Source organism: Balaenoptera physalus (genome assembly GCF_965194825.1).
Source record: "Balaenoptera physalus genome assembly, chromosome: 17".
Taxonomy (NCBI): Eukaryota; Metazoa; Chordata; class Mammalia; order Artiodactyla; family Balaenopteridae; genus Balaenoptera; species Balaenoptera physalus.
In genome coordinates, this window is record NC_138895.1 from 85471296 (window position 1) to 85484909 (window position 13614).

The window sequence follows — 13614 nt, forward strand, 5'->3', positions numbered from 1 at the left end:
TGGAAACTGTGCCCCACAGGGTTAACAGAAATTGGTAACAAATCCTTGAGCTTGTCTTTACAGCTTCGTAAAAACTCCTCCACAAACAACAAGGACCTACTGTACCGCACAGGGAACTATATTCGGTATCTTTTAATAACCTATAATGGACAAGAATCTGAAAAACAACATATATACAAAACATATATACAAAACTGAGCTGAATTGCCTTGCTGTACACTTGAAACTAACACAACATTGCAAATTAAGTGTACTTCAATGAAAAAAAGCGCTCCGCTTGTAACCTGCCTTCACTGACCAAGCTTGCCTTTAATTGTTGATACAAAAACGTGCATGTCCTGAAAAATAAGATGTTTGCTCTGAGTTGTTTTCCAGGAACTTGGAGTCACCTGTGTCCAGTCTGAGCTCAAGCCAGTTAAGACTGGTTGGGACCACCAGCCCTAAAACTGGGCCTGCACAGGTGTCCAGTGAATGACCTTTTGACATCAGAGGGCCCAAGCCCCCACCCTCAGATCATATGCCATTTTTTAACATGGGTCCCATGAGGAAGCAGGTAATTCAGACACACCTCTGCAGAACACAGATTATGTCCCTTTTTCCTACCTCCAATCTCCTTTCCCCATGCTTAAGATCACCCTGCCTTTTTTTTTTTCTTTCCTTTTTGGCCACACAGCTTGTAGGATCTTAGTTCCCCGAACATGGAACCAGGCCCAGGCTGTCGGCAGTGAAAGTGTTGGAGTCCTAATCACTGGACTGCCAGGGAATTCCCCCAACCTGCTTCTTCATCCCGTAAATACCCTACGCCCCTACTTTGGGGAAGCCAGTCTGAGATCCGTCCTCCTGTCCCCTCACTTGGCTGCCTGTGAATAAACCCTCTCTCTGCTGGTTGTGGCTCACTGCTTATTGGGGAGGGAGGCCTCATTCCAGAGCGCTCTGACAGCACAGTGAACCCCTCCGAAGGCCACAGCAGGGAGGGAGGCAGCAGCAGCGGCTTCCTTTATTAGAGGCTTGGGCGGGTGGGGAGGGCGGCGCATGGCTCAGCCAGTCAGAGGTGCCTGAAGAAGAGCTTGGGTCCCCGGTCCAGGGTGCATGCTTTGGGGCCCAGCTGGCTGGGCAGCAGCTGATGCAGGGCATCCCGGTCCTCAGCAGAGAGACGTCTGCTGCACAGCTGCAGCTCCTGCAGCTGCACCGTTAAGTTGTCCCAGAGGCGCAGGCCCAGGGGGCCCTGGACAGCACAGCCTGCAGAGGGAAGGCAGGAGTAGGCCTCAGGCTATGGCCAGGGGCCCGCGGGAACCAGTGGTGTTCGTAGAGGGGGGCCCTGTGGGGCTTTTCTCTTTACCACTTCCTCTGAGGCCCCAAGGGCTGCAGCGAGGGGCATGAGCAAAGGCCAGCAGAGGCCCGATAATTCTCTAGGAAGGAGTGTGCTCTCCCAGGCCTAGTGTGCCCAGGACTGTGGACTCCCTTCCCAGCCAGTGGTCGGGCACGAGGGAGGTTGGCTAAAGTAAACACCGCATTCACATCTGTGCCTCTGCCATTGTCTGACGATGCCTGGGTCTCTCCCTCCATAAAATGGACCCAAAGGGCTACCTGTGAGTCTCAAGACACTGAGCTACAAGGCTCAATCCTCAGAGAGACCAAAGAATACCCAGCAGGCTCACGACCCCAGGGAGCTTGGTGAGAGGGTGCAGGTGCCAAGAAGCCAGGTGTGTGGGGAGCAGCCCCTCAGCTGAGCGCAGGTCTCCTACCAGCCCACCTTCAGGGGGGCCTTCCTGGAGGAGCCAGGCTGGCCCTGTGGGCCCGTGGGCAAGGAGCAGGAAGAACCCCGGGGTCCCCTGTGTGTAGACCCACTCCCAGCCCTTGTTCTTCTAGAGGGCAAAGCCTGCTCTGTCCTGCCCTGCGGCCCAGCAGGATGTGCCAGGCTGCTGGGTGGCCAGTTCACCAAATGCACCTCCCTGGGGTCCTTCTCAAGACAGCTCTGGTAGGGTCCTGCACCGGGGCGTGGCCAGAGAAACCAGCTAAGTCAGGCCATAGGCCTGGACGGTAGGGTCAGGGGAGCCTTGGCCAGGAAGCGGGAGGGTCTCTCAGAGGCAGGTATTGCCACCCTAGCCCGACGTCCCTCCCTCTGGACAACAGGAACGAGAAAGTCCCTGTGGCAGTGGGTCCCCCGGCCATGGTCTCGAGGGTCAGGCTGACCAGGCCAGAGGCAGAGACCCACGGTCCTCCCGCCCTACGGTTTGAGGAGCGAGGCTCACACCTGCTTCCAGTCACAATGGTCACCGTCCTCCGCTGTGGCAACCCCAAGGGGCCCAGCCCACCCTTGCGGTCTGGCTGGTGGCAGTGACGGCCCCTTCAGAGGAGGCACCTGGGCCTAAGGCAGGTCCTCGAGGAGGAAGCTGGGTCACCAGCTCCGGTGTGGCAGGTATAGCCACCATACCCAGAGCTCACCTGACAGGCCGAGGAAGCTGAGGCCTTGGGGCCGCCCTTGGAGGGCAGACAGGAGCTCCTCCAGGCCAGCACAGCTGATCTTGGGGTTGGCAGACAGGTCCAGCGAGGCCAGCGAGGGGCAGAGAGGCAGACATCTGAGACAGGGAAGAAGCCCGGGGGTCGGCTTCCATCACAAGGGGAAGCTGCCCCAGGTGACCCCAAGGCTCGGGGAGCTACAGGCCAGGCCCACAGGCTTTGCCCCCAGCCGGGCACGGGTGCCTCACACTCCTGCGAGCCAGCTGAGGCTGGAGGGCCACAGAAGCAGTGGCCCTTGCCTGGGCTGCTGGACAAAGGGTGACAGGAGAGGACACACCAGAGGGAAAGAGTCTCGAGAGCTGTGGGAGCATGAAGAGAGACACGAGGGCCAGCCAGGAAGCAGGCTAGTGGCTGGCGGCCAGGTCTCGGGGCACGCCGGGGCAAGGAGCCCCAGCTTCCCCGGGCTCCTGGGCCCTGAGATCAGAACCCCTGCAGGATGGTGGTGGCACAAGCTGGCTGGCATTACCTGCTCAGATCTCTCACGGCCTCATCGCCCAGGTGGTTTGCCGACAGGCCCAGGTGCTCCAGGGCGCAGCCTTCCTAGACAGCGGAGGCCCAAGGGGAGCTGGCCTGAGTGGGGGACCTGCCCTCCCTGCCTCCCTGGATCCCAGGTGTCCTTCCTGCTGGCCAGGAATTCACGGCCTGAGGCAGGCAGGCCCACAGAAAGCTTTCCCCGCCTCTGTTTTTTCCAAACGTGCAAGCCTCTTCCCAGCACCACCCGCCAATCCCGGGTGGCCCAAGGTGCCTCTGGCTTAGTGTCCCTCCTTGACCGCATACCTTGGTCAAGTAGCTGACCACGGGCTCCATGAGGCCTGGGTCACTCTTGCTGGCGGCCACAGAGCCCAGCTCCAGGCGCAGGAGGGTGCGAGCTGGCAGGCTCCGCAGGGCCTGGGCCAGGGCGGAGGTACCCAGGCCGTTGTAAGACAGGGACAGTGTCTTCAAGCACTTGGCGCCTGTACCAAGGGCCAGAGCCTCTGTCAGCCCCGCGTGCTGCCGCCGCCCCCAGCCCTGCCGCACAGTCCTGGGCCCAGAACCCTCGTGACCCTCGGGAAGCCGTCCTCGTCCCTGAGGTTTAGGTGTGCGGGGAAACTGGGGTGGCTCTGGCCCAGTGTCTCCCAGTGGGGAGGGGGAAGAACTGGACTCCTGAGCCCAGCTTCTTCCCACCATTTCTGGGTCCTCTACCTGCCCCTACTGACAACAGGATGGCCCCAGGTGACCCGAGACAGGCCCCAGGCTGGGACACCCACATGTGGTGTGGTGGGGCAGGGCGAGGAGCACTCCATCTGCCACCCCAGTCCCAGACCCCTCCTCCCGTGCCGCTGTGCTCATAGCTCTGTGGAAAGCCCCCCAGAGGACCCCAGTTTCCAGCTTCTCAGCGCTGGGACGGCGGGTCTCTGCAGCCCCAGTGGGCTTGTGGCGGAATCGCCTCCGGCAAACGGGATGCTCAGACCTGGTGAGAGCCGTGGGGCTGGGGCTCTGGCCTGCAGCGTAGCTGGGACTGGGGTTGCGTCCTGAGGGGGCCGCCCAGGCCAGGCAAGCACCCGGCGTCCCTCTGAGCCCAGACAGGTCCAGCACCTGCACGTGCGCCTACATGCTCCCGGAAGCCGGGCTCGTGCCCTAGCGGTCCTCGCGCTCGAGTGGGGCCAGGGAGTGGACGTGCCCGGCAGCTCACCTTGGAAGGCGCTGCCCAGGGCCGCCTGGTGGTTCAGGAAGAAGCTGGGGCCAAAGCCACAGGCCTGGAGGTGCAGGGTGCTGAGCAAGGGGCAGGCCCGTAGGATGGAGGCCAGGGCCTGGCCACAGCCATCCCCGAGGGGGTTCATGCTTAAGTCCAGCTCTTCCAAGTTCTGTGGAGACATGGGTTCCCCAGAGGATCTGGTCTGGGCCACCTGGAGCTGGGTACCGGCCAGCACTCTCAACCGCGCCTTCCCACCCAGGGATGGGCTAGATATGGACATTCAGATGCTGCCCTGGTGCCGGCCCACTGTTCCCCACGCCTCTACCTGCAAGGCGGACTGCCCCAGGAGGCCCGCAGCAAGCTGGCGCAGGCCTTCAGGGCCCAGGTGGTTGGAGGAGAGATCGAGGAGGGTCAGGCCGGGCACGGTGTCCAGGGCGGCCAGCAGCTCGGCAACACATCCATCCCCCAGCCGGTTCCCGGCCAGGCGCAGCTCCCGGAGCGCCGAGTGCAGCTTCAGGGCCCGCAGCAGCGGTGTGAGCTGGGCCTGGCGCAGCGCCAGGGAGCAGGCGCTGAACGCGGGGCCCAAGCCCTGACGCTCCGTCGCCTGCAGCACCTGCTGGTGCTCCCCTGGAGGGGGACGTGGCGTCACGAGGACCACAGCCTGCCCTGTGCGTCACCAGAGGCAAACCAGGCAGCCCCTCCTCGCCCACGAGCCCTGGCACAGCCACCAGAGGCCTGTGGACCCCGTGGCCCAGGAGCCACGCCGCAGACGGTGGGTGGTGCTCATCTACCTCCAGACGGGGCCAATCTCCCCCCCCACCCCACTACCTACACACAGGGCCACTAGGTAGGGGAGGAAAAGCCGAGAACAGGTGTGGCGGGAAGGGACCCTGGTGAACACCTGGGGTCCTGGGAGTCGAGGCCCACAGACCTGGGAGTGGCACAGGCAGGTGGAGCCCGCACACCCAGCCCTCTGCCCAGGCCACCGCCGCAGGGCCCCCTGGGCCCTTACCTTGCTCCAGGCTCTGGCAGGCCCGGCGGTAGCGGTCCGTCAGCGGGGGAAGGTCCCACGAAGTCACCTCAGCCAACACCTGGAAAGCACCAGCGGTGTGCAGCCCCCGGCACGCAGTGCTGGAGAACACCCCGAGCTCAGGGCCCGGCCCTGCCACTCACCTCCTCATTGCTCTGCAGCACGTCGGAGATGGGGTCCTGTGGGGCCAGCAGGGCCCCCTCTTTCTGTAGGGAGAGCCGAGGCAGCAGCCCAGAGGCCTGGTAGTAACGCTGGGCAGCCTGCTCAGCCAGCCAGGCCACGGAGTGGGTCTCCCTGCTGTGGGGACAGAGGGCGAGCTGAGTCCTGGACCTGGCCAGGTTCCTGCACACGCTGAGGAGAGGCCCCCGGGGTCCTGCCGTCCCAGCTTGGCATCCACAGCTCCCTCGTCTGGCTCCTTCCTCTCCCCCTGCCCCTACGTGTGACATGCCAGTGCCCCGTGCATACGTGCAGCACCTCCGGGCCGTTTCTAGGGACGCAGGGCCTCCCCGAGCCTGTGTCTGCCATCACCTCCCCCAGCTACCAGCCCCCCAGAGGTGGGGTATAAAACCAGATGGATTCTCAACGCACAGCCCACGCCATCTACAGCCATGAGGGCCCTCTGCTGCCCCTGCGCACCATCCCCCGGCCCAGAACCCGCAGAGGCGCAGAGGGAGCCAGGGGTTGGGAGAAGACAGGTGACACCTTACCTGTGTGGAACGGGGATGAGGAAAAGATTATTCTGAACACGAACTCGAACTCGGATGGGAGGGAGCAGAGCCTGACCCTAGCAGGTGCGGGCAGGGAAGACCAGCCTGAGTTGGGAGAGACGGAGCCCCCCGCCCACTACCCCCAACCGCCCCAGCCTGGGCGGCAGCTCTGCTCCAAGCTTGCACACCCACCAGGGGCTGGCCTGCTGCAGGGTTTCCCCCAGTGGGCCCCAAGGCCCTGGGGACATCAGGGCTCCGCGCGGGCTCTGCCGCTGAGCTGCAGGTTGCATCTGCTCTGACCACTGCACTCCACCTCTTGAGACAGGACAGCCGGCTCTGCCTGGCCCGGGCCCGAGGCCTGATGGCACTCGCGTCACTGCCTGACCCCGAGGCACTGTGTCTGCTGCCACCCGCACTGCTCCGGGGGCGGGGCGGGTGGCTGCCCCGGTGACCGCGGGCCAGCGGCAAGTCCTCTTCCAGCCAGTCCCCGGCCAAGCACTCCTCCTTAGGCAGGAGCGCCGCCCAGGGGGTGGGGGCCTCGCCGGGGCCTCGAGGGGGGCTGGGGCCCAGGCGGCAGCTCTGGGCACTGCCCGCACTGCCGACGGCCGCCCGGGAGGCTGCCCAGCCGGCACTCGCTGTGGCTGCCTCCCCGTCACTGGCAGGGCCGGGCATCCGGGCCGTGGCGGGCAGTGACGGGCCAGAGTGCCGGAGCCTCTTCTGGGTTGGCTGGGGCGGGCCTGGGTTGTCCTCCCCCTCCGAGCTGCTACTGCTGGCCAGCTTGTGCCTGCTCCTCCAAGGCCTGGCCGCAGCTGGCACCGCCAGCCCCTGGGAGACCCTGGCACTGGCCTGACAGGCTTCTGGGGGTCCTGGGCTGGGACTTGAGGGAGGAGAAGTCTCAGGGTCAAAAAGATGGTTACTTGGGAGGGTCGGGGGAGCCAGGGAGCTGTGGGGAGCTGTGGAGAGATCGAATCTATTGTGAGGCAGTGCCCGGCACCATCCCCGCCACCCAGGGCCCCGGGGACTCTCAGGCTGAGGAGCGAGGTGTCCCTAGGGGCAGAGGAGGTCCCCGCGTGCCTTGGCCCGAAGAGGCCGCCTGGAGCAGCGTCTCCATGGCAGCAGCCTTCTCTCGCGTCTCGCCATCCAGATCCTTGCAGTACAGCTTCACCCACTGCTGCAGCGTCTCCAGCGGGCTGCGGCCCTGTGGGGTACCCAGCTGAGCAGGGCTGGCAGCAGCAGTACCACCAACCGCGCGCGGCCCACGCCTGCCTGGCCTGCGTCTCTGCTCACCTTCCTGGTTCGGAGGGTGACCGACGCTCCTCGCTCAATGAGCAGCTGGGCCACCTCAAAGTGGCCACAGTTGAGGGCGTCGTGCAGGGGAGTGATACCCTCACAGCCTTGGCCACCCGGGTCATCCACCGCGGCCCCATGGTCCAGCAGGAAACGGACGATGTCTGTGGACAGGGGGTATGAGCCAGCTCCCGGGCCCTTCCTTGGAAGGGACCCTTTCCCTCTCCCTGTCGTATGCTAGCAGCCCCCGGTCCCACACTCACCCAGATGCCCGTAGTTGCAGGCCTCGTGCAGGGGTGTCCAACCACAGTAGTCCCGAGGGTTCAGGGGGTGGCCCTGTGACAAAGAACGGGAAGGAGCCTGGCCCCGAGTACCCCACAGCCTGGCCTTGCCCTGGGGCTCTGAAGCCTGAGGAGGGCCCCCGGGGCCCACCCCCGAGCCTGGCCCTGGCCCAGGTCACACCAGAGTGAGGGAGACACTCCCCACCACAAGTACAGAGTCCCCAGCGCTGGCTCCGGCCCCTGCGCCTGCGCCCTGCCCTGGCCCCTGGGGAGACAGTACCCCAGCGAGAGCCCCTGCTATGGCCGCAGGGTGACGGGGGTGGGGCAGCGTGCCCACCTGCCTCACGAGATCCTGGACGCGGCCCAGCTGGCCCTCTATGCAGGCTCGGTGCAGCAGGGTCTCCCCGACGTCGTTGCGCCGGTTCCACTGTGGGCACAGTCGCCCCGTGGGGGCGTAGGCGTGAGAGGACAGGGCGGCACCGGCGCAGAGGAGGGCGCCACACCCGCTCAGCCGCCGTCCTCACCTTGCTCACCCTCCGCTGGCCCAGGCAGCCCCGAAGCTCCTCCTCCTCCTCCAACCGCTGGGACCCGTCAGCTTCATCCTCTGGAACGGAACCAGGCCCGCCAGCCCAGCTGAGCCTAGCCCCCTGCCCCGAGCTCTCCTGCGCCCAGGAGACGGCCCTGTGGGTCAGCCTCCCCCGCGCCAGACCTCTGCCGTCTCTTTCTTGGCAAGCATCCTTGTCGGGCCAAGTCAGGCCCAGGGTGGACACAGCTCGTCCCTGGAGCCCAGGCGTCCTCCGCCTGCATGAGTCCCGGTGCCTCTGCCTTCTGCCCCGCCTGCTCTCCGCCCAGCCCCGCTCCTCGCCCCTGCTCCCTCCTGCATCTCTGGCCCTTCCTGGCACCTCCTTCTCCTCTGTGCGTAACTGCCTATGGAGAGCGTCTGCCTATGGAGAGCGTCTGCCTATGGAGAGCGTCTGCCTATGGAGAGCGTCTGCCTATGGAGAGCATCGCCTATGGAGAGCATCTGCCTATGGAGAGCATCTGCCTATGGAGAGCATCTGCCTATGGAGAGCATCTGCCTATGGAGAGCATCGCCTATGGAGAGCGTCTGCCTATGGAGAGCGTCGCCTGAACTTCTCCTTTTCGGTGCTCTCTCCCCGCCCCTCCTGCGGACCCTCCCCCACACCTATATACGAGCCACGCCCAGCTTGCCACCCGCCTAAGGCAAGGCTGAAACTTCCCGGAGGTTCTGGAGGCCCCTCGAGTTCAAAACTGAAGCCACTCCGGGACCGTGCAGCCAGGAGCCAGCTGACTCCTGAAGCCCACCCACTGGCCCGCTGCCTAAGCCGGCTTCCGCCACAGCTCACCCTCACGGCTGCCCCACGGAGCTGAGCACGCTGGCCTCAGGGGAACCTGCGCGGGCCCTCGAGGGTCTCGGGACCCGCTTGGCTCCTCTGCCCACTTGTGGTGCGTTTCCCCAGGTCTGCCCCGAGCCACCTCCCCTGCAGACGCCCGCCAGCTTCCCGGCACCGGCTGTGCCCGGCTCCCTGCACCCACCCCTTCCTCCACCCTCCTCCACCCGTCTCACCTGCGCCAGCTGCCCACCCCGTGCTGGGCTGTTCCCTCCCATCGTGAGCCTGTGAGCAGGACCCACCGGCCCCAGCCCCGGCCCCGCGCAGGCGTCAGGGAGGGAACGCCGGGGCCGCCGGCACAGCGTCCAACCCTCACCGCTCTCTGAGAGCTCCACCTCGATGGCCTCCAGGGCGGCGGCGTCCCCCTCGTCTTCCTCGTCTTCCTCGTCCCCCTCCTCCTCCTCACCTTCAGCCGGCCTCAGCTCCTGCAGCCTGGCTTCAGTGCCAGGGGCCTCCTGAGGCTGCAGCCTCAGCTGCACCGCGTGGAGGTGCCGTAAGACCTGCCTCTGAGGAGCAGGGGACACCCAGCTCAGGGCCAGAGCAGAGACAGGGACGGGGGACAGGGGGACAGACAGGCTGCGGGAAAGCTGTATGTGGGGATCCCAGCATGGGCGGGCGAGTGGGTGGGCTCCCACACCTGCAGCCGCGGCTGCTGAGCTTGCTGGGCACAGCTGAGAGCCTTCTGGAAGCACGGCGCCAGCACCTCGTAGGCGTCACCGGCGTCCTCGCGGGACAGCGCGATGTTCAACCAGGTCTTGGCCTCCTGGAGGAGGAGGCATGAACTCGGTGGCGGCTGCCCCCGCACCCAGCTGGCCCCGGCTCCCCATGGCTGCCCACACGAGACAGGAGGACGACAGCCCTCCCGTGCCCACCCCCGAGGGCAGCAGTCCTGGGACAGAGCCCCGGGCAGGGCAGGGCGCCGTGACCCCTCACCTCCAGGGCGCTGCCGTCCCGCAGCCTCAGCTCCTCTTCATAGTGGCGCACGGCCTGGCGGTGCTCCTTCATGTCCCCCAGGGTGGCAGCCAGGGACACGTGGATGACGGCCAGCTCAGGCCCCGGCCTGTTTAGCAGCTCCGCGAACTGCAGCTGGGAAAGCGGCAACAGCGAGGCCAGGGCTGCGCCACAGCCCGCAGCCCACAGCCCCGGTGCCCTCACCCCCACCCCAGCCCGGGCACGCACCTGCTTCTGGTAGGCCGCGGCGGCCTTGGGGAAGTCGCCCGCCTTGGAGAACAGGTCTCCCAGCTGCTCGCAGATGCCCACGGCGCCCCGCGGGTCGCTCTCCTCAGCCTCCTCCAGCTCCTGCTGCAGGCGGACCACCGCCAGCACTGCCAGAAAGAGCCTGGTGCAGGGGCGGCACAGCCTGGGGCCTGACCCCGTGCCCTTAAGCAGCCAGCCACCTGCCAGAGCCTCCGCTCACCCCCTGGTAAGGGGGGTGGTAGGAGGAACTACTTCGTGGGGTCGCAGCAAGAGTAGAAGAACCAACTAACGACAAGTCAGGGCAGGGGCTGGTCCGCAGCATGGGGTGGGGCCCTGCTGACCGCCACTTATCAGTCCTGCTAGGCCACACGCACCGTCCACGCTCCCACCCCGTTAGGCGGGGCAGCTTTTCTCTCGAGTTTGTCAACGAAGCTGGCTGGTGCATAGACACTAGCCTCCTGACCACCCTGAGTGACACTCTGTGCGTAGCTCAGAGAAAAATGAGGCCCCTCCCAACAAGAAGTGGGGGGGAGACGGGTGCCTTACTGACGCTGCCACCTCCCAAAGGAACACACGCCCAGGCCTCCTCTGCTGAAGGACAGGAGCCCTCCCTACCCCTTCTCAGGGGGTTCAGCTCCCCCATCCCCTCCTAGGCTCACCATACTTGAGGGTCCGGCAGACCAGTGCCTTCTGCAAAGGCTTCTGGGAACCAAGCCGATAGGCCTTCTTCAAGGCTCTCTTGGCGGCCAAAAAATCCCCTAGGTCTTGGAGGACCTGGAGGGCAAGGGAAGGTGAGGCCCGCAGGCTCCTGAAGGCCCAAGCCCACCCGGGAGCAGGGCCCGGAGCCACTGAGAAGCAGCACCTGCGAGAGGAGCAGGCAGCACTCGCTCTCCAGGGAGCCCTGCTTCAGGATGCGCGCGCACTTCCGCGCCCCCTCCAGGCAGCGCATGGCCTGAGAGTGCTGCCCCCGCCGCCAGTGGATGGCGCCCAGGTTGTAGCGGGCGCGAAACAGGTCCTCGTACAGGTGGTTCTGCCTGTGGGTGGGGACAGGAGCTCAGTGCCCGGGGCACTGCCGCTTAGGGCCAGCACGGCAAGCACCCACCGATGCCACTTAGGGTTCCGGCCCCCACAGAGCCAAGGCTGCCCCTCTGCTAACAGGAAACTGACTGGGCGGAGGGGTGAGGTCAGCCCGGCTGCCCTCTCGGGAGGACCCTGGGAGCAGCCCAGGCCCCAGCCGCTCCCTCCTGGGGCCGAGCGGGGCCTTACTCGGCAAGGAAGATGCTCTTGGTGAAGTAGGCGTGGCACAGCGCCGCCTGCTGCAGGCTGTCGCAGGTGAGGCCCACGTTGAGGTAAAGTCGGGTCCTCATCTCACTCAGCTCTCGCTTGGCCAGTGAGCCTGGAAGACGCCCCTCCAGACACTCAGTGCCCTACCCCCACTTGGGGTCTCCAGCCCTGGGCCCTGGGCCAGCCTCTCCTGGATCCCTCCTCCCGCCTCTCACTGTAGGTGCCAGGGGTTCTGCTGCAGGTACAGCGGAGTGAGAAAGAGCAAAGGCAGCCGGACCCGAGATCGTGAGGAGCACAAGCTCTGCGGGGCGGGGGGGGGGGGGGGGGGGGGGGGAGGCGGCTGGGGGAGGGCTGCTGCTTCTGAGAACCAATCTCAACCTCACAAAGGGAGGGCCCAGGCAGGTGGACCCACCACACGGGCAGGGCGGGCAACGGGGCTGTAGCCTCTTCTCCCTGCAGAGCTCAGGAGGCAGAAGGCGGGGAGGGCCAGTCTCCAAAGGCAGTTACCCTGCAGCTTCTCGTCCACGATAGCCAGGCTTTTCTCGAAGGCTCCCTGTGCCTGCAGCAAGGCATCCTGTGACTGGTGGTGGTCATAGACGTCCAGGTGGGTGCGGCCAATGGTGGCCCAGGCCCTCTGCTGCTCAACATGGTTGGACAAGGAACATGCCAGCTCCAGGTAGCGGTGTTGGTGCTAGAGCACAGAAGAATGGCCACTGTGAGCCAACCCCACGTCAAGCAAACCCCATGTGTCCCCCAAGCCCCCACAGAGCAGGCCAAAGCCAGGCTGCAACACCCCATTTTCTCTATGCCAAGGACTGCCTGTGGGGATGGTGGCACCACACTCGGACCAGCCAAAGTCACTGGGGGAGAGACACTGACCGGTAGTTAGCTGGGCGGTGGCAGCCCCAGAAGCCGGGGCCAGGGCAGTTCTGTGTGGACAGAGGGCCTGGACCCCCACTGTGGCACACCCACCCAAGGACCAGGCTACCAGGGCCCGGTGCAGGGCTCTCTGAAGGTGAGGCCCCATCGCAGCGTGTCCCCCTCTCCCCTCCAGCCAGAGGCCTGGACGGCAGAGACCGGGCCTCCCTTCTCGGAAACGGACCCCCGGGAGATGAGAGCCCAGGAGAGCTGGGTGTGGCCAGCGTAGGGGTCCACGTCGCGGCCTCCTCCCACCTGCAGGGCAGCCGAGTAGTCCTCCATCTCCGCCAGCCTCTCTCCGATCTTGCGGTGGGCCACGGCGCAGCCCAGGGGGTCGTCGGCCGTCTCCAGAAGCTGCAGCTCTTGCTGGTGCTCTCGCAGGGCCTCCGCGTAGCAACCTGGGCGGGCGGGGCAGACTTCAGTCTGGCCGGGCAGTGGGCCAAGGACCGCGAGGGCCAGTGGGGCAGCGGCCGGTCGGCACTCAGGAAGGCCCCCCCCCCGCCCGCCCGCCCCCCGGGTCCTCCCGGCTCCCTGCTCCCAGGCCCGGACTCCACCCCACGCACCATGGCTGGCCAGGAGCTCCCCCAGCTGGTGGCAGACGGCTGCCTCCTCCCGCAGCTGCCCGCTCCTCTGGGCCTTAGCCTTGGCCTTGCTCAACTCTGCAGAAAGAAGGACGAGGCGTGGGTGCTGAGCCTCTCCGCCCGGGAGGGCCAGGCCCGCCCCCGGCCCCCGCGTTCGGGCGCTAGTCCCTGGACTCACGGCGAAGCTCGCGGTCCAGGCTCATACTCCGGTCGCCGTGCCGGGGGTTCCGGACTTCCCGCGCTCTAGCGCCGCCACGGCAGCCCCACCCCCAGGCCCAGCGCGCAGGCCCAGTCCTGGCGCGGAGTATCCCGGGAAGTGTAGTCCACCCGCCCGACGCATCCTGGTAGTTGTAGTAGGGCTGGCGCCGGGGCCGGAAGAGCGGCGGGCGCCTCCTTGGACTCCTGGGTCTTCCCCTCGAGCTGAGCCCCCCCCCCCGGCCCGCCCCGCCCCGCATCCCGCATCCCGCATCCCGCATCCCGCATCCCGCATCCGCCCTTGGGGTGGGGTCTCCTGGGCTCCCTCCGCGTGCTGCCGCATCCCGCACACAAGCAAACCTACCCACCCACGCTACTTGGCCTGAGGAACGGACTGCCCTCGCGTGGGAGGAGAGGAAGGCCTCGGAGACCACGGGCACTTGAGCACTCAGATTTGTGGGCATGATCAGAGGCGCCCCCGCAGAACCTGCGGATCAGCCTTGAACGCGCCACAGTCGTCACACGTG

General features: G+C 66.0%; 1 protein-coding gene across 2 annotated transcripts; it reads right to left on the reverse strand.

Annotated features, from left to right (window-relative positions):
* Positions 1-117: 117 nt before the first annotated feature.
* TONSL (tonsoku like, DNA repair protein) lies at positions 118-13180 on the reverse strand. 2 transcript variants are annotated; one of them, XM_082433507.1, is made up of 26 exons: positions 13071-13180; positions 12875-12970; positions 12567-12709; positions 11901-12084; positions 11376-11505; positions 10972-11143; positions 10769-10883; positions 10092-10237; positions 9846-9998; positions 9550-9675; positions 9229-9418; positions 8025-8104; positions 7838-7927; positions 7483-7555; positions 7220-7383; positions 7007-7130; positions 6125-6885; positions 5933-6009; positions 5369-5522; positions 5208-5286; positions 4521-4822; positions 4193-4364; positions 3298-3473; positions 2987-3060; positions 2446-2579; positions 118-1239 (listed from the first exon to the last, which is right to left on the reverse strand). In XM_082433507.1, the coding sequence occupies exons 1-26, from the start codon at positions 13093-13095 to the stop codon at positions 1046-1048; spliced, it is 4134 nt and encodes a 1377-aa protein (XP_082289633.1). In that variant the 5' UTR covers positions 13096-13180; the 3' UTR covers positions 118-1045. The 2 variants fall into 2 exon arrangements, with proteins under 2 accessions (XP_082289633.1, XP_082289632.1); XM_082433506.1 differs by having other exon boundaries at positions 10092-10279.
* Positions 13181-13614: the final 434 nt, after the last annotated feature.